At 42.2% G+C, this 22,206-nt stretch overlaps 1 protein-coding gene and 1 pseudogene across 5 annotated transcripts in view; both read right to left on the reverse strand.

Moving 5' to 3' along the window:
- Positions 1-2,511, reverse strand: part of LOC102411033 — a 47,657-nt pseudogene extending 45,146 nt beyond the window's left edge.
- The window catches only part of FBXW11 (F-box and WD repeat domain containing 11), a 130,958-nt gene continuing 110,270 nt past the window's right edge, over positions 1,519-22,206 (reverse strand). For all 5 annotated transcript variants that reach the window (XM_006053697.4, XM_006053699.4, XM_006053700.4 and 2 more), the window contains 8 exons: positions 21,712-21,849; positions 19,607-19,725; positions 17,735-17,984; positions 14,768-14,886; positions 12,968-13,078; positions 12,027-12,105; positions 10,795-10,980; positions 1,519-3,971 (listed from right to left, as the gene is read on the reverse strand). In XM_006053697.4, coding sequence (XP_006053759.1) covers positions 10,819-10,980; positions 12,027-12,105; positions 12,968-13,078; positions 14,768-14,886; positions 17,735-17,984; positions 19,607-19,725; positions 21,712-21,849 — 978 coding nt within the window. In that variant the 3' untranslated portion in view covers positions 1,519-3,971; positions 10,795-10,818. The remainder of the gene's footprint in view (positions 3,972-10,794; positions 10,981-12,026; positions 12,106-12,967; positions 13,079-14,767; positions 14,887-17,734; positions 17,985-19,606; positions 19,726-21,711; positions 21,850-22,206) is intronic.

A 22,206-nucleotide genomic window follows, 5' to 3' on the forward strand; every position in this document is an offset into this window, starting at 1 on the left:
GGGTCAGCTCTGGCACCGGAGCCTCTGCCCACTCCGCAGCACGGCTTGGGTTCAACATCTGCTGTTCGCAATGACTAGCCCAAATCACCAAGAACAGTTTATCCTGTTTAGTGTTTAGTACAAGCAGGGACATACAGACCTGTGATAAACAAGAGTCATTACAGGGAAAGTCAAGAAACCACATCAACCTCAAGGAACTAAGTGACTTGTAGAATATCATTATAACCAAATACTATGCAACCATCAGCAAGAATGAGGTAGAATTACATGTACTGACACAGGCTAATCCCAAGACTAGATGAAATAGGTGAAGTACAGCAGGCTACCCCAACTATTTCAGGGCACGGGGACAGCAGCTATGAAGCAGGTAGGAAGGCATTTGCGCGCGCACGCACACACACAGCCTTCTATGCACAGACTACTATCTGTCAGAGGCTATGCAAAAAACTGGCCAATAAGGATTGGAGGACTGAGAGTCAAGAGTGAAAGGGAAAACCACTGTGTACACCATCTCTCTATGGCTTGTAAATTGGCTTTCTTTAACCACAGGCATAGGCTTCCCTGGTGGCTCAGAGGTAAAGAATCCACCTGCTAATGCAGGAGACGTGGGTTCAACCCCTTTGTCGGGAAGATTCCCTTGGAGAAGGAAATGGCAACCCACTCCAGTATTCTTGCCTGGGAAATCCCATGTACAGCACTGTAGCGGGCTACAGTCCACAGGGTCGCATAAGAGTCAGACATGACTTAGCGACTAAACCACAACAATCATATGTGTGCTACCTATTCTTAAAAAAATTTTTACAAGAAAAATGAGTGGGAGCCAAGCTGTGTAGAATTACTCTAATTTCATCTCAAAAAAGTCCAAATAAACTGAGCTGACTAAAGGCTGGTGTGAATCTGGTTATCAGGAAAGCTCTGCAACTACTCAGGACTTCTGAACAGAATCCTGAAGATACTAACTGTATTCCTTCTGCTTTAATCCTCAGTAATGTGTCAATCTGCCAAAAGGAAAGACAATTTCATGTCCCTTAAAGGGCTGCAATTTAACTGTACATGCCCCCCAACCCCCTGGATTCAGAGGATTCACTCCCACTCTGAGCCCTTGGGCACATTTAAGGGACCATTCTCACAGTAAATTTTGAAGCAATTAAGCATTTGTGGGAAGCGAAGTAGCTGGGGAGGAGATCTGAACCAGCCTCCAGCTCCTGAGGTTAAAGTTGGCTTTCAGGAAAAGGTCCCTAGGCAGAGATAGGCATTATCTCATACCAGTTCTCACAGGCCAAAAACGAGTACTTTGCCTTTAACCTCATGGTACAGAGCAGATGTTTCTTTCTTTTTTTTAATCTACAAACTTTAATTGTATGTCACTGAATTACTGACAGCATGTTAACAGTTTTTTTGTGGGGGGGAGGGCGGGAATTTCTTAACAGAACATCATAGCATCGCAACCCTTTATCAATCCAGTACTGGCTTTGAATCAGTGGCTGCAAGAACAATCGCACGAAGCCAGATCAGGTGTACTGCATAATACTCATACTTGATTTATTGACATTACTTAGCAATTTATTGGACAAAGGTCAAACTTTTTGTTTTTTATTAAGCACATTCCACAGTACAAAGCTGTCATGAATAATATCTGTACAATTTAACAGTTTTAATAGCTGTTCAGACACAAATTTATTTCAAACAGATAATTGGCAAACATAATTAATTACAAGTTAGAATTCGACTATCCCAGTGCTTTAAAACATTAATATAGCAGTAATTTACAGTTGCTCAATTATGGTTAGCAAAATAAAGTCCAGAGTACGGCTGGGAATTACTACTATAATCCCAGAAAGTCGGAATTCCTTGGGTGCCAAAGTCCCCTGCTATAATTTAGTAGGCACAATTCAAAGGTTGTGTGCATATTCAAAGGCCATGATCTCCCAAGGAACAGGAACTTCTATATTAAACATGCAAAACAACAGAAAGTCCATCCGTTCAGAAGCACCGCCTCCTCCCCTCCCCCCTGGCCCGCCCCGGGCTCTCCTGCCCAGCCTGCTGTTAAAGCTGCAGGATGAAGAGCGGGTCAGTGAAGACAACTCGCATAACCACCCTCAGGCTCACACATCCACCGGATGAATGGAGATGTATTTTTTTATACTTTGAGACTCCTCAAAAATAGAAATTAACTTAATAATATGTACGAGAGAAGGATGTTATTTTTTAAAAGGACAAAGGAAAACAAAAAAACCAACCAACCCAATAAGCAATCACAGACACACACGTTGATCCCCACACCGTTCTTAATGCAAAAGGACAAAGCAGAGCCCAGGTACCTTCCCCTCTGGGGAGAGTGTGCTCTCACGGGAAGAGGTTTAGTTAACAGGAGGTTCTCATTGGTCCTTGAAAATGTTCGCGACCTTCCTTGATCTTTGGAAACAGTGGCAAAGGGCAAATCAAAACCTAATACTGGACAAGGGAAAAGGAGGGCCAACTGGACACCAGCATCCTTTCCATGCGGGCCATCGTGACAGTGCCATTCACACATTTCCGGCTGCGGAGCGCCTGGGGGCCAGGGGAGCTTGCTGGGGCCACGGCAGCAGGCACCAGGGACGACAGGGACGGGGTCTGTGGGCCTGAGGCCTCACACCTCCTGGGAGGACTCTTCCACTCAAGACGGGCCCCTGAACCAGCCTGACCTGGAACCCCGGGCTCCAACACACAAATGGGCCCTGCCACCAACCCGATCCGGGCAGGACGCACAAACGCCGGAGGTGGGACCGTCAGTGAGTAGGGCTGTCTCGCCCTTCCCTTTCCAGGGTTACTAACACACAGAGCGTGACCTGGGATGAGAAATCAGATGAATGAATGCCATAGGAAGTATCCACAAATACAGAGGAGTACTGATGAGGAAAAGAACAACAAAAACATTTAAGGTACCTCTCTTATTGTATATACTGCATGACAAACAAAACATTTCGTGTTCAACTTCAGAAATTACATCTTAAAACAAGATTCCCATTAAAGCACACACACTCACCCCACACACGCACAATGACAATGACGAAATGAAAACACTGTATGAATACTGCAGGAAGGGTTCCAGGTCATCCACATCGACCCCGGGAGCGGGTTCTTGAGCCCAGCCCATGGTGAAGTGCGAACACACTGTGGATTAGTGTCTCAGGCACAGGGGCCCCGACTCGAGCAACCTTGAGGTTAAACTGTTATGTACATTATATCTACATGCGACACAGTATTTTAAATTAGGAGGCAAGCACACGTGTGAAGGTGTTACTCTACTGAATACCAGGAGATGGTGGCGGGTACGGAGAACAGTTAACAGAAGAAGAGGAGCTGTATCACCTGTTGGGAGAGAATATAACCTGGCTTATAGTTCTTTAAATTAAAAGAAATTGGTACAGAAAGGAAGTATAATCCAAAAAAATATCAATCGATCCAGAGAAATGTTTCCATTGTCCAACATGTTCCTAATACAAGTCAGAATTCATCATGACTTGGACAGTCAAAAGGAGAATGCTAACTTCTGAAAAGGGAAGCCCTGGACATTCTGGGTAGGTGTTTGGCACCCAAATTTCACCGAAGAATGCTGTTCCTTAATATCAGACCAAAGTGCAAAGCAATATAAATTAGAGGCCAAGTCTTCTCTTGACGGTCGATTTACTTCTGCAAAACAGACTTTACGTTCCTCTCATATGAACAATTTACATTTGAAGCGTTAGATTTGTTTTCACTGGTAGGGGGAGGAAGTGGGCTTCTGTATTACTACTGAAAGTCGGTGAGGCTAAGGTATCCTTCTCAAAGCAGAGGCCGGAATCGGAGGTGAGAAATATCGGTACTTGAAGAGTTAGGCTGCTTTGCATCTACCCAGCATCTAGAACCAATTCCAGCTTCTTAACTCAGCTGTGAAGAACTCCCTTAGGCATTTGGTAGCCGCGTAGCCAGTAGTTCAAGACTAGGAAACCCTGAAAAAAAAAACACAAACAAACAAAAAAAAACAAAGGGAGCATGGATGGATATTCTGGTTAGATGTGAAGATATATATCACAGCCTATTCATCTCCACAAAGACACGTACATTGCTGTGCACACGTTAACACTGACTGTCAAATAACCAGCATCAAAACAGAGGCTGCAAACTGTTTTGAGCATACTACGTACCAGGGGTCACATTTATTTAAACCTCACAACAAACTTATGAGGGAGCAACTATTATACTCACTTAACAAAAGAGAGAACTGAGGCTCAGAAACATTATTTAGTTTAAAGCATTAGCCCTTATATCCTGGGATAAACCATAACGGAAAAGAATATATAAAAAAGAGTATGTTTATGTGTATAACTCAGTCACTTTTCTGTACAGCACAAATTATCACAACACTGCAAATAAACTAGAATTCAAGGGGGGGAAAAAGCATTAGCTTAAGTGACAGAGGGGGGATTCAAAGAGATGACTGACCCTATACCCTATCATTTTTCACACTGCTAAAAGTTATGCATGTAATATATGCTTAAAGTTACATTTTGTAATTAGCATCATCTTAAATTTATGCCACCCACAGCCCACCAGGCCTCTCTTATGAAAGATCAAGAGCCTTTATCTGTCACTGTAAAACAAAAAATATGTAAAGGCTAGTAAATAAAGTATTCCTTCTTTAAAAAAAAAAAATGCTGTGCTGGGATCTCAGCTGCAGCATGCAAGATCTAGTTCTCCAACCAGGGATTGAACCCAGGCCCCCTGCATTGGCAGTGTGGAGTCTTAACCACTGGATCACCAAGGAAGCCCCTAAAGTATTCATTCTAAATAGAATGCTAATAGTCAGGAATTACTCCTTTTTGAAATAAATCATTTATAAGAGGAAAACACAATGCAGAGGGGGAGGCAACTGAATGGTCTCTATTTTTTTTGACCATGAACTTGAGTGAGCTACCCAGGTGGCGCTAGTGATAAAGAGCCTGCCTGCCGATGCAGATGTATGAGACATGGGTTCAGTCCCTGAGTTGGGAGGATTCCCTGGAGGAGGAAATGGCAACCCACTCCAGTATTCTTGCCTAGAGAATCGCATGGACAGAGCAGCCTGGCGGGCTACAGTCCAAGGGGTTGCAAAGAGTTGGACACAACTGAAGCAACTGAGCACACATGACCTTGCGTGAGGAACATGTTTTAATCACAATCTCTACATGTACACAAACACACACACACTCCTAAGCAAAACATTCATGAAACAATACTTATCATTACTATGAACAATGCAGGTTCACACTTTAAATCCTAAATTTCACCCAAAGTCAAAATCCATTGAAATGATTTCACAACCACTAATTAGTTACAATCCTTTCCAAACACTGCACTAAACCATTGGCCTGGAAGATCTAAGTTGCCTTTAGGTCTAAAACTCTACGGTGTAAAATAGAAAGAAAGAAAAAGGGGTGGGGGTTGTTTTTTAAAGCGTTTGATTTGTTTTTAAAGCTTATATCCTATTTAAAGGCAATTTTCCTAAAAGGTTGGTAATTTTCACTAAGACCAAGAATCCTACTGTTTCTCAATAAATTCAAGACAGATTCAACTTCATCTGCCACTATTTTCCCCATGAAGGATACGAAGAGTACTTGAATTATTTAAAAAATATTAACACTCAGAGATTAGAAGTCAGCACTCTCAAATGCTACTAGTGGGAATGTCACGAGATGTAGCTCTTCTGCAGGGTAACCCCAAGTATCAAAGTCTTTAAATGTCATACTTTTCAACCTAGACACTGCAGACATTTCTAGAGTTCTATCCAAAGGTAATAAAGGGTTGGGCAAAGACTAAGCTGAAAGATTCATGGCAACGTGTTTTATAATAGCTAAAAGCTGGGAGGAAAATATAAATATATAACAGGGCCATATCCAAACAATCAAATTTTATTTTGCCATTAGGAACAATAATTTAGATAAACAGTGACCTTGCTAACAGGCAATAATTTCACAATAAAGGAGGCAGGGAGAAGCACAGTTATCAACCACAATTTTTAAAAGCCTGAAAGGCTACGTACAAAGGAGTTAATAATAGCAAACCGAGGAATTTATTCTCTTCTTTTGGCTTACCAACTTTTACTAATTTCCAAATAATGATCCTATATTGTCTTCTAATAAAAAAGAGAGCTACTGTATACATAGCTCTTAGAAGTCAGTAATTTTTTAAAAAATGACTCAGCGAATAAATCTACTGCTTTAATTTCCTGACATAGAAATACTCTTACCTTATATTTTAGGAGTAAATATCTTACTGCAAGGTTAAATCATCATTATGGTAGTGCTTTTTATTATGCATAAATCTTAGAGTATCACATGGTAATAATTTTTCCTTGTTACAATAAATGAAAAGAACTTGGAAAAGAGCAATGAAATTTATAAAGTTGACTGCCAAAGTTGTCAAAAGTAGTTCACTTTGAAGAGACAAACACATTTAAGGTTTCAATGCTTGTGCTGCTTAAAAAGCAGATAAGATTTTTCCACTGATTTGTAATTGTGGATCACAACGCAGTTGTTCTTAGGCTCCCAACAAGGGGGTGAGAGGATGGACTGGAAGAAGTAACACCTCAGTTTTCTTTCCACCAGAGCCAATGAGAGAGCGAGCCCTGGTGATCATTATTCCATCTCTCAGTCAAAGGAACCATGTTTCAGGGCAGTTTCACGAAGTCTATAAAAGTTGTCCAATTTGTGAATGTTTACTATGCTCTATAAGTCATCTATCAAATATGCCAGAGGGGAAAAAACACACTACAGACGTCTTAGATTTTACCATGTGCTTCTCTAGTAGAGTGGCACATTTCAAAACCACCAAAGAGATACATTTAAGTTGCTATATGATACACCTCCTCCTCTGACCCCATCCATCTCAGGTCGGTCACAGTTGGAGCTGTCCATGTTCTGTTTTGCGCACATCTCCAACACAGGAAAAATAAAAGCAGAGACACTGGGATACAACAAAAGCAATGCAGAGAGAGAAATGTATAGCTTAGAATGGAAGTTAAGAACGGAATCAACTTAACAAAAGATGTGCAAGACTTCGACACTAAGAACTGCCAAGACACTGCTCAAGAGAAACAAGAAGATTTAAATAATCAAGAGATATACTGGGTTCATGGATTAGAAGACTTAACATTTGTTAAAGATGGAAATTCTCCTCAAAATGATCTTTAGACTCAATGCGGTTCTGATCATAATCCTATAATCTTCATAGAATTTGACAATTTCATTCAACAATGAGTATGAAAACCAAAAGGACCTAAAAGAATCAAAACAATGTTTTTAAAGTTGACTTATTATACAGTGTGGTATTGGCAAAAGGATAGCTATAGATCACAGAACAGAAGAGAGGCCAGAAAAACAACTACAAACAAGTGGGAAACTGAGTTTTTGACAGAGTACTAAGACAATTCAATGGAAGAGGACAGTCTCTTAACCCAATAGAGTTGGAATGCCCAGATGGGTGTATACAAAACAAGAACAATGATATTCTTACCTCACGCTATATACAGAAATTAACTCTAAAGAGATCAAAGACCTAAATGTCAAAGCTAAGCTCTTACAATGATGCTCGTCCAAATATGGTAGTCACTAGCTACATGTAGTTGTTTTAAGTTTAAATGAAGTATAATTAAATATAATTAAAAATCCAATTCAATTCAATTTAAATGTAATTAAAAACTCAGTTCCTAAATCAAACTGGACACATTTCATGAGCTTAACAGCTACATACAGCTCATGACTACCAAAGTGGATAGTGCAACCGTGGAAAACTGACATCAATCTAGTGAAAGAAAGGTCAGTGTTCGCTAAGGCTGCGGTGGGTCCGGTTCTGACTCAAGGGCACAAGGGAACTTCGGGGGTGACAGAAACGTTCTTATCTGGACTGGGGAGGAAGCTGCAGGGGAATGTAAATTTGTCACACAGTATACTTTAAGTGGGTACAATCTGTTTTATAAAAATCACACCTCAATAAAAATGATTCAAAAAAAAAAATGGAGATTAGCAAAGGGAAAGGGAAAGGGCAGAGGGAGACGTGTACATATAGGCACCTGTGTATATGAAGACTATATCTAGTACTTTGACTATGCTAGTTTGGACAATTTATTCCAATTTCTTACTGAGTTACTCTCTTTATGTTTGCGGAAGGTGACTGTATGAATACACTGCAGTTTCTTATGCACACTTAATTATTTACGGTCAGATTCTGGTTGGCTGAGGAGGAAGGGCACAACGATGTCATGCTGGCCCCAGGAGCCACTTGGACAACCAATGCCAGTGAGCGCTCACGGTGCACTGTGTGGGGTCAGACACTGGGGCTCCAGAACAAGGAGGAGAGCCACAGCCTTGTAAGAGAGACAGGCGTGCACACCATTTCAATGCCAAAGAATAAACCAAGTCAGATCAGGTGAAGGAGAGAAGGTGGGGTGCTGGTCTCTACAAAGCCCTGACAACGCAAGCAAGGGGAGCAAGGGGCCAGAGGTCTGAGGAGTAATGAGGGAAAAGGAACAGAATTCAGTCTGGTTGGAGCACTGGGTTTTTGAGAGGGAAGAATGAGAGGCTGAGGTGGGGGAGGGTAGAAAGGACAGCAGGTAAGAGCTAGAGGGTGAAAGTCCTGGTAGCTGGTCCTAGCTAAGCCTTGTTCCTAAAGGCAGCAGGGCGCTAGTGCAGGGCAGAGGCAGGGCGCTAGTGCAGGGCGGAGGCAGGGCGCTAGTGCAGGGCGGAGGCAGGGCGCTAGTGCAGGGCGGAGGCAGGGCGCTAGTGCAGGGCGGAGGCAGGGCGCTAGTGCAGGGCGGAGGCAGGGCGAAGACAACCACAGGTGTCAGCAGGATCAAGGGTGGCCGGAAGAGGGAGAAGAAAATCCCATGAAGGAAGGAAGAAACTAGTTTTCATTCAGGTCCATTCCTCCTTCCTCATGTATTTCTTTTTCTTTGGGGGAAGGAAGGCTGAGCCGGGGATGAGCAAGCATTCAAGAGATCCTTGCCTTCTTCCTCTGTAATTTCCTGTAATTTAATAAATGTAAAAGAGTGTGGCATGTGAATTTCTCAACTGACTTGTAAGGAATCTATCCAGAGAGAAAAAAGCGAGGGAGATGGCCATTATCACAAGAGACAGCAGGAACACACTTGAGACCAGGATCAGCAATGATGTATGTGACTTAAGGGTCACTACTGTGGCTCAGCTCCTACAGCCAAGGAGGCACAGCCAACCCGTGGTGGCACTGAGTCCTCCTGGGTCCACGTGCGGTCCCGTCATCCTTCCTACTGACCGGCAGTACTCCAGCCACGCACTGCTGCTCAAACTGAGTTGGCATGAAGAAAAAACACACTGGCCATTCCTGATGCAGACCCCTGGCTTCTCACTAATAGATGGAATGGGGCAAGACCAGAGGTCAGCATACTTTTCTTAAAAGGTCAGAATGTGTACAGATTTTAGATGCTGTCAGCCACATGGTCTCTGTTGCAACTACTACTTAATACTGCTACTGAAGCACGAAAAAAGCCACAGACAACAGCTATGGCTGGGGAGGGAGAGCATATAGAGGACAGAAGGTAAGAGCTAGATGTTGAAACTCCTGGTTTCACAGGCACAGACATGACTGTTTCCAATAAAACTATTTATGGGCACTGGAATTTGAATTTTATGTAATTTTCACATGTCTTAAAATAATACTGTTAAGTTTTTCAAAGTATTTAAACTACAAAACACTATTCTTAAAGTGCTGTGCTAAGGATAAAGAAGACTGGCAGAGGGTCAAATCTGGCCTCTCGCTGTAGTTTGCTGACCCTTGAGTAAGTCAAATTTCCTGGAGCAGAAATAAGGAGTATTTGAAAAGATGTCAACTTAGTGATCTATAAACCAGTGATTCCCTATCTTTTCACCAACAAATGTCACAATTCTACACATGGACTTTCTTTACATTTCTAATATTCAATAAATAGAAAAATATACAATGATAAAAAGCTACTAAGCACTAAGTAATGTACATAAATATGAATTTCATTAACACAGTCTTTACATACGTGGTAGTACAATATGCACAACATTATTTCTTCAATCTACAAAGTTTAATGTGCACAGAATGCACAGGCCTCCTTGCGGAATTCTCAGTTGGGATTACTGGTCCAGATGAACATGATCATCAGTTCCAAGGACACAGCCAAGGAAGGCTTCTCATCCCCTATTAATGGATAACCTTTGTAATCAAAACATGCCATCATCCATGGTTAAAATGGCTCTAAGTCTGCCTGTAACCAGGGCAAAGAACTCTCCAGGGTACCTGCTGAGTCTAATGGATAAAAAGTGAGTTTTAGGGGCTCCCTCAACAAACACCCTTCTCTGACTCCTCCTTCAGGGAATGGTGGTGGTGGGTGGACTGTAATGGGAGGAAGGAGAGGTAGTTTTAAGAGTTTGGTTGATGGTGATTTTTTTTTTTTTAAACATAGAACTGAAAGACAGGAAAGAAAGAGAAAAAGAAGATCCTTATATTGCAAAACAGATTGGGGGATTTTTACTGGTATTACATTGATATGACCTGGGAAACAGTTTTAAAAACAGGAACCATAGTTTCTGGCAATATGAAAACTCACAATAATCAGGATTCTGATTCAGACCTTATTTTGATGTGACCATAAAGATACTAGAACTATACTAGAGTTCTATACTAGAACTCTGCAAAGCTGATGCCTCTAATAAAGACTAACCACCTTGGTTCCTATTACTTCCCCAAAGGGAAGGTGGACTCAATCAGCCAAGTTAAAAGTGGGGAAGTACTCACCTGAAATGGGCAAAGTGCAGACTGTTATCTGGAGATGTAAGTGTATGTTCTGGAGGGAGAACGGGTCTCATTCTGGGCACTGGGAGGCACATTTAAGAAATCCCAAATCAAAATTGTGTCATCGTGCGAGCTGCTGATGATCTGAAATTCATCAAACTGTAGCCGAAACACACGTCCAGAGTGTTCCTGGGAAACATATCAGCTTGATGAATAAAACGAGACCTTGACAATCCCTCCTATCTCACTACCAGGGAGCTGGCACAGCCAAAAATACAGCTCCTTATCCAGGTTTCCTAAATAAGTCTCCAGAGCTTACTGAGCTTTGCCCTTCACCCAAGGAACACATATTCTGCTTCTACTTCAAGGGTTTTCTTTAATTTAACTTTGTATTCTAGATTCTGGCCTATTAATATGTCAAAGAAGAAAAACTGCCTGATCATCTCGCAACAATATTTAATACCTATTCTTGATACATTGTAAAAACTAGGCCCAGAAGGGTAGTGTTTTTAACATGACCAAGCATACCTATCTCCAACCACAGCCAACATCGAAATCAATGGTGAAATACCAGAAGTATTCCTATTAATATCAAGAAGGAAACAAGAATGGCCCTGACTAAAGTTCTGCATGTTCTAGTCAATGCAAGGAGGGAAGAAATAGAAGCTAAAACTATTAAAAATAAGAAAAATCAATCCATATTTTCAGACAACTGTCTCCTCAAAAATACAACAAAAGCAAACAGATTATTAGAAATAATGAGCTTGGTGAAGTAAGCTTGCTAATGAGCTTGCTAAAATAAAATTAACATATAAAAACAAGTATTCCTGTATGCCAGCAATAATGCCTAGAATACAGATTGAGGGGAAAGTTCACCATAACATACAAAACGTGCTGTGTTGTAAAACACAACCCAGCCACAGACACCCATATTAGGAAATCTCCCAAACCTGCAGACAGGAAATACTCCACGCTCCAGGAGGAAGCCAGGCCATCTACAAATGAGGAGGCCTGCTTTCATATTTTAAGCTGTGGTAACACTCCCGAGGAAAGAGCTCACAGTGATATGAATGTACAATAGTCTCTGATTTTGACTAAACTAATGGAAGAGTCCACTTCGCAGAAGGAACGCTGTGAGATGTAGAAGCTTTCCCGTGATGGGCTCAGGGAGGTCTATCTGCAGGGGGCCAACTGCCAACACAGGGAAGCACTTCCCATTCCAACAGATCACATACCACCAATGTGCGCAGACACAACGTGCTTGCTGGGGCTCGGGGGTCGAGAGCAGCTTGCAAGTCCCAAACTTTGATTTTCCTAGAAAGGAGAATGAGATCACAATGGGTGGGAAAGTTAACGTTTTACACACTGTCAAGCATTTCCTTGACAAAAAGGAGTGCATTTGAACTGCCTATTTTAAAAGCTAGTGGGGAATCTGCTGATGTTTTGACAAGGTATTTAAACCAACTACACTTGCTTTGGAAGAAATAAGGGCCTACACATTCTCAGAATTGCTGAAATGGTGAAGAACTATTATTTGAGGGGATACAAGAAAACAACTTCATGTTATCTCAATTCAATTCCTGACTTGATAATCTGTGTCACCAAATTCATTCATCAGGGGGCTCTCTAGGGCTGAGTAGGTGCCGCTGACAGAAGCTAGGGCTCTTGGTGAAATTCCAAGGATACCTTTCTCCAAACTAAGCAAACGCTGAAAGTTAATAATAGGAGTATGAACAGACCAACTAACTCAGTGAAGTATATATAAGGTCATCTTGAAAGGTTTATGGTTGCCATTTGCTCATTTTAAAAGTCATGAGGCTTTTTAAAGAGGATGTGTTCAATCTACCAAAAGGGGAAAAATAAATTTATCATTGAACTCACCATACACATACAAAAAAGCCTGGTTTAATTTAGGGCTGGGACAAAGAACTGAATTTCCGCACAGCCTAAGCTACTCCCTTCAGTTTATGACAATGGTTAAAAGCATAAGCTCAGTTCATCCTTCTGGGCCTGAGTGGCCCCACACATCAAGTGGTGCCGCACCCGCCACCCACCATCACGAAGGAAACAGAACACCCAGCACGGGCCCCGCCAATACATGGCCGCTCATCAGCAGTACTTCCTGTTCCTCTTCATATAGTTGTGGCTGCGCCATTTGAAAATCTGAAACACATACCCATCATAGGCCCCGCTGACAATCCTCTTGTTATCAAACCGGATGCATCGGACCAATTCTTCATGTCCCTCAAGGACTCTCAAACAGGCGCCACATTCAATGTCCCACAGCCTTCAGTGAAAAACAGAGCTCTGTGAGCCAGCCTCGCACATGACCACACTATCCACACATCTTCGCCATCCTGGGAGCACTTATTTCTGTTTCACTCCTGCCACATTACACACATTCAAAGACGCATGTGTGTATCTTAGTCAGGTATTTTTTAAGAACTTGGGAAGAGGCCTTACTTTTCACTTGAAACTTTTAAAAACCATGTTGTTATTATTTAAATAAGACCAACAAACAAGAAATTTCAATTATATTTAGTTCCTAGGCATTCTAGTAAAGTCTGAATTGATGAAACCAAGGAGTCAAATGATCTGTGAAGGATTTTTCTGGGGGAGATGAGGATTGTAGGCTGTAAAGAAGAAGCATATGGGTGTAGGGGAGATGAGAGAGACAGCCCAGGGGGTAGGCTTCCAAGCCAGGTACTTGGAGCCTGGAGGCCATGAGGCCCGCTGTGATTAGGACCAGTGGACCAGCTGGTGGTCTCGTCTCCCGATTAGCTTAGGGACATCCCCTTCCTAAGACAGGCTGCAACCTCGGGCTACCCAGAGCACAGCAGGGATCTCTTACTGGGTGCATGTCTTAGAAACACGAACCCACTGACTACATACAGCCCTTTTCTCTATACGATTTATGTAGCAATTCTGGAAATAGAGTTTTTTTCCTATTATCATTGATATGTCTACATTATTTGCAAAAAAGAAATCACAGTAAACTAATATGCACAAACAAAGCTAGCAAATCTATACTGATGTTTTCTTAGCCTCCAGCAGCAGAGCCCAGTAGCTCCTGTCACACATCCAATGACTACTCTATTCTAAGCAACAGCTCTCAGCAATCAGTGAGGGTGGCTTCCTAATCTACTGTGAAGACAGCCAGTCAGCACTGCCCCTATGACTCCAGAGGTTCCCTTCCTTAAACTGAACAGCAATGCGCATTATTATTTTGCAAAAGCTAAGAGATTCCAATGAGGAAGTTATAGATTGTTTATTGCTGAAACATTACATAATGCAAAGCACAGAGAATGCAACAGAAAGAAGATTCAAATTCTCAATGGACTTTTATGATATCGTCACACTTAAAATGGTAAAGAAAACTCTTGGCAGTTATAGCTATATTGTATCTGCTTTCATTCTTTTTTTAAAAAAATAATCTTGAACCGAATCTGTATTTTGCTCAAACAGCCAGTTTGTTTATAAAAGTTACTAGCAGATGTTGGGATGGTGGAAAAAAGACCTGGGATAATTAAGTAGATATTTGAGGAAAGTTTTTAATACAATAAAAAGTATTTAAGGATAGGCATATTTATTAGAAAGCAAGGACAACGAGCGTTGGGGAGAAAAAAGGGAGATAAACGACTAAGCAGGAATTGATGACACTCCCATCTGCTGGGGAGAGAGGCAGGAGCTCACAGGTGAGGGAAGCAGAGCATCAGGTGGGAGCATGCTCTGTTCTGAGGCATTTGGGCAGTAAGCGATTCTGGGTGGAGGTGAGGTTGTAAAACCCTGTGCACTGGGGAGTCTTGGAGGAACACCCAGGACATACACAATCCGCCCACTTTAGTATGCAGAGCCAGATACACATAGAAAAATTACCTGAAGCTTGCTTATCAGAAGCAGCCCCCAAACCAAGTCTGCTGAGCATTAGGACTGAGAGACGTGAGCCCACCGGCTCGGCACAGCTGCTTCCACCCACCTTATGGTATTGTCTGATGACCCGCTGACAACCAGCCGGTCCCGGTACTGGAGGCAGGCAATGCCGCGCTTGTGCCCGTTCAGAGTGCGGACAAACTCACAGGTGCTCGTGCTCCAGACCTGAAGGCAATTAGCAATACTGTCAAGAATGGATGCGGAAAAGCTCTCGACAAGATACCTTAAAACACAAGCAGAGCTGCTAAGAACAACCAAAACACTTGATTAGGAAATATGCTGCGGGGGCTGGGGAACAGACTGGACAGCATAACATTCTCTCAGCTGTGGAGTGACAGAACTGGAATGAGGGAGCTGTGGAGCCTCCAAACCTTGAGATCTTCTCAAAGAGAACTTCTCCTGGAGGCTTCCAACATCCATTTGCCTAGAGGGAAGGGTTTGGGCCAGATTTTATGTTTTTACGCCAGCTGACATGTCAAACCCAATGTAACTGATGTGAAAAGGCTTCACCTTTCACATTCTCCTCTTTTCCAGCAGTTTCTCAAACAGCTCCATTTGTTTTGACACACCACTGCTAATATTATGTATGTGAAATAAACAATCCCCCTTTTGTGAAGCTGTCTGCAAGACTCAGATGTCCACAAACACACTTAACACAGGCCAAATGAGACGCAAAGCAGCCAATGTGCCCTGAACTATTTTATTAGCTGCATCTGTAGTTGAACGGGACGACTAGCTATCTAGAGGCAAAAGGGTGAAGTGGAATCCCCATGTCACACCTTATCCAAAAATTTACTTCATCATGGATCAACGACCTAAATGAAGGAACTGAAACTATAACCCTCAGAAGAAACAAGAGTAAATCTCTGTGGCCTTGTGCTAGGCAACTTCTCAGACATGACATTAAAAGTACAAGTAACAACAACAAATCGGTACACTGAATTTCATCAAAGTTAAAATTTCATCAAAGTTAAAAGTGTTTCAAAGGACGCTATCAAGAAAGTGAAAACATGGGCTTCCCTGTTTTCACTTTCTTCCAGTGGTTAAGAATCCACCTTGCAATGCAAGGGACACCGCCTTGATCGTTGGTTGGGGAAGATCCCATGGCCCACGGAGCAACACAGCCCGTGCACCAGACCCTGTGCTCTGCAACGAGAGAAGCCGCCACAAGAAGAAGCCTGTGCAACGCAACCAAGAGTAGCTCCTGCTTATGGCAACTAGAGAAACTCCACGTGCAGCAACCAAGACTGCCCCCATAGCCAAAAAATAAAATAAATTTAAAAATTTTAAACTTTATCTGATAAGGGACTTGTAACCAGAATATGCAAAGAACTTTTGCAACTGAATAATAAAAAGACAAATAATCTAAGCTTTGAAATGAGCAAAAGATTTAAGTAGATGTTTCTTCAAAGAACTTATAAAAATGGTCAATAAGTCCATGAACAGATGCTCAACATCATTAGTCATTAGGAAAATGGAAAGCAAAACTGCAGATATACTACTACTAAACACCTTCTAGGATGGCTATCATAAAAAGACACACACATACACACACACAAGTGTTAGTGAGGACGTGGAGAAATATCTGGGCTGATATTATGCAATCTGTTTTATAATAGGGCCCAAACCCTCTTGGCTTGCAGACACGGGTCTTGCACAAATTGGTCTGATTGAGTGATGAGTGAGTTGCCACAAATCCTAGTTTTTCAGCTTCCAGGCTATCCAATCTGAAGTTTGATGCAATCTAGTCTTGATGTGTGGAACTAGATACTAGAATGCTGGCCAGTATAGGTCATAAAAGGAAGGTTTCTGATGAAGTCATTTTGGAAAACAGTTTGACAGTTCCTCAAAATGTTCAACACCGAGTTACCATCCCAAGACAATTAAAAATATATGTACTTGCAAAAAATCTGTACACAAATATTTATGGCAGCATTATTTATAATAGATAGAATGCGTAAACAATCAAAATATTCATGAACCAATGAATGAATAAAAATGTGGACCATCCACACACAGAATTTCATTTAGTCATCACAAGGAGTGAAGCACTGTTGCATGCTACAAAGTACACGGATGAACCTTGAAAATACTACACTCAGTGAAAGAGACCAGGCACAAAAAGCCACACGTAATATACGATGACATTTACCTTAAACATCTAAAATAGGCAGATCTACAGACAGAAAGTAGATTACCAGTTGTAGTTGAATAGAGGAAGAGAATAGCAGTTGTCTGTTAACAGGCATGAGGTTTTTATGGAGGGTGATGAAAATATTCTGAAACTAGTGAGAGTCAAACACCACTATGAATATACTAAATCACTGAATGGTATGCTTTAAAATAATAAATCTTATGGTATGTGAATTATATCTCAATAAGGCTGCTGTAAGAATAAAAGGAAAGCTAAACGTTTTAAAGGTTCACAAGGATACTGGAATCAGCACTGCATTCACCGTGTCTGATGGATCACCCGGGACCACAACTGCTTATCACATGTCTGCCTCACACCACATGCTGAGCTCCTTGGAGGCAGGGGCGTGTCTTGCCCAACACTGCATCTTCAGCACCGAGCCCAGGGTCGATGATACGTCAGGCTCTCAAGGTTAGGTGAATAAATCAAACTTCAGCTCTGCCACTGACTAGCTGTGTGGTGGTCTCCAGCCCAGCCCATCTGTAACACGTGGCTCAACAAGAGTGCTAACAGGGCGGAGTGAGGCAGTGATGGGAGGCATCCACGCATGACACACGTCCCGCAGGGAGTTCTCTTCCCATGAAAAGGCCATCAGCAGTAACAATCTCCTTTCATGAGGCAGAGGACTGCCCGTGACCCTCTTCTCAGACCTTGCCTATGACTCTAGAAACAAAGACTGAGCATGCCTTGATGTCTCACAAGCACAAATGGAGAAGAATCGAGATCTTGCCAGATGTGAGGCTGGTATAAGTCACAGCGGCTTTCTCTATGTGCAGAAGGGATGGGAATAAACAGAGTTCTGACTGTGGACACACTCACTTTGATGGTCCTGTCCCCAGAGGCGGACACTATGTACTTGTCGTCAAAGTCCACGACGTTGACAGCAGCCCGGTGGCCGACAAGGACCCGGCGCAGAGTGATGTCGGTGGCAGAGGCCATGTCCCACACGGCGATGGAGCGGTCCTTGGAGCAGGTCACCATCAGCCCGTTGCTGAAGCGCAAGTGGAGCACAGCCTCGTTGTGGTGGATCAACGTGTTCAGAACTTCGCCTGTGTTCACATCCCAGACTCTAGAGCAGAACAGAAGAGCACAATGCTTAATTACTGAGACAACCAGGAAAAGACTCCAGAGTCTGTGCTCTGGGCCCACTGTTGGTACTAACCCTGACAGCAGGCTGGGGAAGTGTGGACTTCACACGTACTTGGTGACTGGGACCTGCTTAAAAGGAGCCCCCAGAAGCAATTTTTCTATCTGCAAAGAAATGTTCAGATGGTTTCAAAAAGGTCAATTCTGCCCAGGTATTCAGGGATGGTGTTTGCAGGCTTGTGCTGGTGACAAAAAAAATGATTCAAGAAATCACTGGGCTTTGCAATGAGCCCAAGATGACAGGGAAGATGGCTTGGTAGCTGGCTTTCAAGCATGAGGTTCTTTATGACCTTTGGCAAGCTTCTGAGTCTATTATTTATCCACTGCAAACTGGAGACTGTAAGTCATGGTGTCTCCTCAATCACCACACCAGTCTATTTACCCGACTGCTTTATGGACAAAGTCAGTGTCTCCAGCTCCTTGGGTTCTTAGGGGCAATCCGTCACGTCATAACTTTTCTGTAACCCCAAACTCCTAAGGATACAAGGTCATGTGGAGGAGAGGAGGAAGATTCACACTTCTGGGGCTGAGACATGATCTGTGTCAGCAGGAGTAGCCTGAAGCCCTGAGTCAGGCAAAGGATACAGGCGTGATGGTGACTATCTCTATCTCTTAGGTGTGCCTGTAAAACAACCCTCTTCAAGTCTCTGACTCACCCTAGGAGAGGCATTTCCTTTCCTCCACACAGCAGGCCTTTCTCCGGCTACCAGCAGTCCAGCTGAGGCTGTACTGTATTATCTCTAGGCTCTGGTGAACTCACTACACCAAAATCCAAAACTATCTGGAGTGAAAAATGTCCTTGTCCCAGGGGTTTAGGAGTAGATCCAAGTAAGGTTTCCTTTCTACTCTCAATCCCAACCAGCAATCTTAGCATCCCTTCTACTACAGAACACTGCCACTTCTGTCTTCATCACCTGGGCCTTGTGATGGCATCTGAGAACTGGAGTCTCCACTACTGGAAAAGCTACATATCAACAGTCTTGAATGACAAAACACAAGGCTCAAAATTAACTATATGAGTAAATTATTTGCCTCTCTGGCCTCAGTTTCCCAAAACTACACCTATATAAAAGAAGATACTATTTACCTATTTGGAAAGGTTTCTGTGAGAATTCAACAGGAAAACATCATACAAAATATCTGGCACATTATTTGGCACATTATTAAAAGTGCTGCAAATAGCTGCCTCCGATTCTTTCTAGTATCCATAGCTTACTCCCCATCACACTCCTACAATACCCCACCTCCTTCCTTACCCTCTGGAGCATGGTCTCCGGGGAAAAGCTAGCTTGATATGAGGTAATGTGCTTTTACAGGAAAGCAGGTGCCATCTCTGTAACGTCTGGTAGTGGGAATAGGACCTGCTTAACAAAGTTAGCTCTCCTGTCTATTTTGCTCTAATGCAGCTACACCAAAAGTGGTTTTTAAATAGAGCATACAAAAACATATACACGGTATGTGTGTACTTTATTGCAGAAGAGGGTATGAACCTCAATCTTCTCATGGAAGGTATACAAGTTCAGACTAGTGAAGCCATATCCTCACCTCACTGTGGAGTCTGAAGAGCCAGTCACAATGACACGTTCATCATACTGGAGACAAAGGACAGAGCCAGTGTGGCCCGTTAACACTTTCAAACATTCCAAGCTGGTTTTATCCCAAATCTATTGAGACAAGATCAACCACAAACAGTAATTTAGTATATCACATTCTGATACATGTTTTTATCTCACCTTATTTTCTGAATCATAAAACAAAACAAAGCCGTGTTCCAGTAAATAAGAGCAATGAACATCAAACAGGTGGTAAGTGACTAGGGGGAAGAGGCAATACTGAACAACTTCCACAACAGACGGACCATTCTGTTTACTTTGTCCCTGTTACTACTGTGTCCATTATACTCAGCAGCCTTATAAAGAGAATTTTTAGATAAACTCTGTGAAAAGAGTTGGCTCACCCTCTGGAAAACAATATGATAGTATCTATTAAGAGTCTTTAAGAACGCATACCCTTTAACCCATGACATTGTTTACGAAAAATTTAAAATGAAAAATGTTCAGCATCTTACAAAAAATTTCACAGTAAATTATGGAGAGTTTTTAATGAGAAAATACACTGCTTTATTAAGTTATGTTTTTCGAAAACCCAGAGTAAAAGTCACCCATGTAGTGACATAAACACTAAGTATGTTTTAAAGCAAAGATTAAAAGGAAGTAAAATGGTGACAGTTGGCTCTATACTCTGAGTGTTGTTTTTCTCCCTTCTTTTGATCTTTCCAGTGGTTTCCAAGTTTTTGAGACTGTTCACAAATAATGGGGACGATGGGAAGTGATTTTCTTTGAAGACTGTATTGTTAAAAATAGATTCTTGTAGACCTGTTTCTTGGGGCTTCCCTGGTGGTTCAGATTGTAAAGAATCTGCCTGCAATGCAGGAGACCTGGGTTCGATTCCTGGGTCAGGAAGATCTCCTGGAAAAGGGAATGGCTACCCATTCCCTTACCTGGGCAATTCCATGGATGGAGGAGCCTGGCGGGCTACAATCCACGAGGTCACAAAGAGTCACACACGACTGAGTAACTGACTAGCACTTTCACCTCTTTCTTCCCTTGTAAAAATACTATCATAATTTGCAGTGTTCCTAAAGTTAACTACAAATGGCCAATGCAAATTATGACAGTATGTTCTCACAAAAAACATGCATGCATATGTTTATAGTGGCTCTCTCTATTCATAATTGTGAAAAACTATAAACACAAATGCCCTTCAATAGGTAAACAGATAAACACACTGTGGTGTAACCATAAAGAGGAATGCTACCCAGCAATAATAAGGAATCAACTATTGTTAAATGTGACAATGTAGCAGAATCTCAAATGCACAATGCTAAGTATAGAAACCTAGACTCCAAAGGTTTTACTATGTGAGTCCATTTATAGGACATTCTCAAGAAGGCAAAATTATAGGGACAGAAAAAAAGATCAGTAGCTGTCAGCACCTGAGGAACCAAACAGGTAAACACGAAGCAGCAGGGCAAAAAGCCTGGGGGACGGCAGAGCCGTTCTGGGTCCTGGTCACTGTTACGGCTGCACAACTGTCTGTGCTTATCAAAACTCACAGAACTTTACACCGAAAGAGCATATGTAAATTGTAACCAAAAGTTTAAAAATCACACATTTTCTTAAATATGAGAAAATAAGCTACAAACCATATGAAAAAAAATGTTAGCGCCATTAAACATTAAACAGAAATTATCCAGTTTATCTACTGCTGAAAAGTGGATAAAAACAACACAAATTGCTCTTTCTTTTGTGTTATCAACTTAGCCTTTCACAGAATCCATAAAAGGTAATGACTCTTGATTTATGTGCAAGTTAGCAACACTTTCACCAGCTAGCAAAGTACCCAGGAGCCCTGTGATACTGAGGTATTCCCCACTTGCACCTACATACAGAATACAGAAGTGAATGTGCTTCGGGAAGGGAAGGACGTGAGAGGATCCAGGGGTCTGCCGTTAGTAGAGCGCAGACAGCTGCCAAGGTTGAGTGAAACAGACAAAAACCAATCAGGAGGAAATGGAGAGACTGTTACATCTAGTGTCTAACATGTAACCACAGTTCTAAAAATAACACACACAAAATACAGTCATTTACCTTAATGGAATTGTCTCGCAGGCCGCTGATAATTTTCTCGTCGTCATACTGTAAGCAGTAGACGCCTTTGCTGTTCTCAGAACGACACTGAATCCGCTGCAGGTTGTGCCGCCCACACCGCCAGTTAGACTCTATAGTCTGGGGAAAGGGGGCGAAAGGTGAGCTTCCGTCAATCAACTGTTCTATCAGGGTGCAGTCTTTGCATTTCAGAAACAGCACACCAGGGATACTCCATCTTGGTCTGATAGCTGTCTGTGGATAGGAATTAAACTCTTTTCCAAGTAAGACATTAGCCCAACAATATTTTTCCTCAAACGTTCACTGCTCATCTGGCAACTATCACAAGATTTCCAATGAGTGTGGGTTGGGCTTGGAAAAAATGGCCTAGATACAATTCAATATGCTTAAACAATGCTATTTGCACCCAAAACATACAAACAAATAGTAACTCACTGGATCATTCTTTAATGCCACTTAAAATATTTGGCAGAAGAC

This window comes from Bubalus bubalis, chromosome 19, assembly GCF_019923935.1.
Source record: "Bubalus bubalis isolate 160015118507 breed Murrah chromosome 19, NDDB_SH_1, whole genome shotgun sequence".
Lineage (NCBI taxonomy): Eukaryota > Metazoa > Chordata > Mammalia > Artiodactyla > Bovidae > Bubalus > Bubalus bubalis.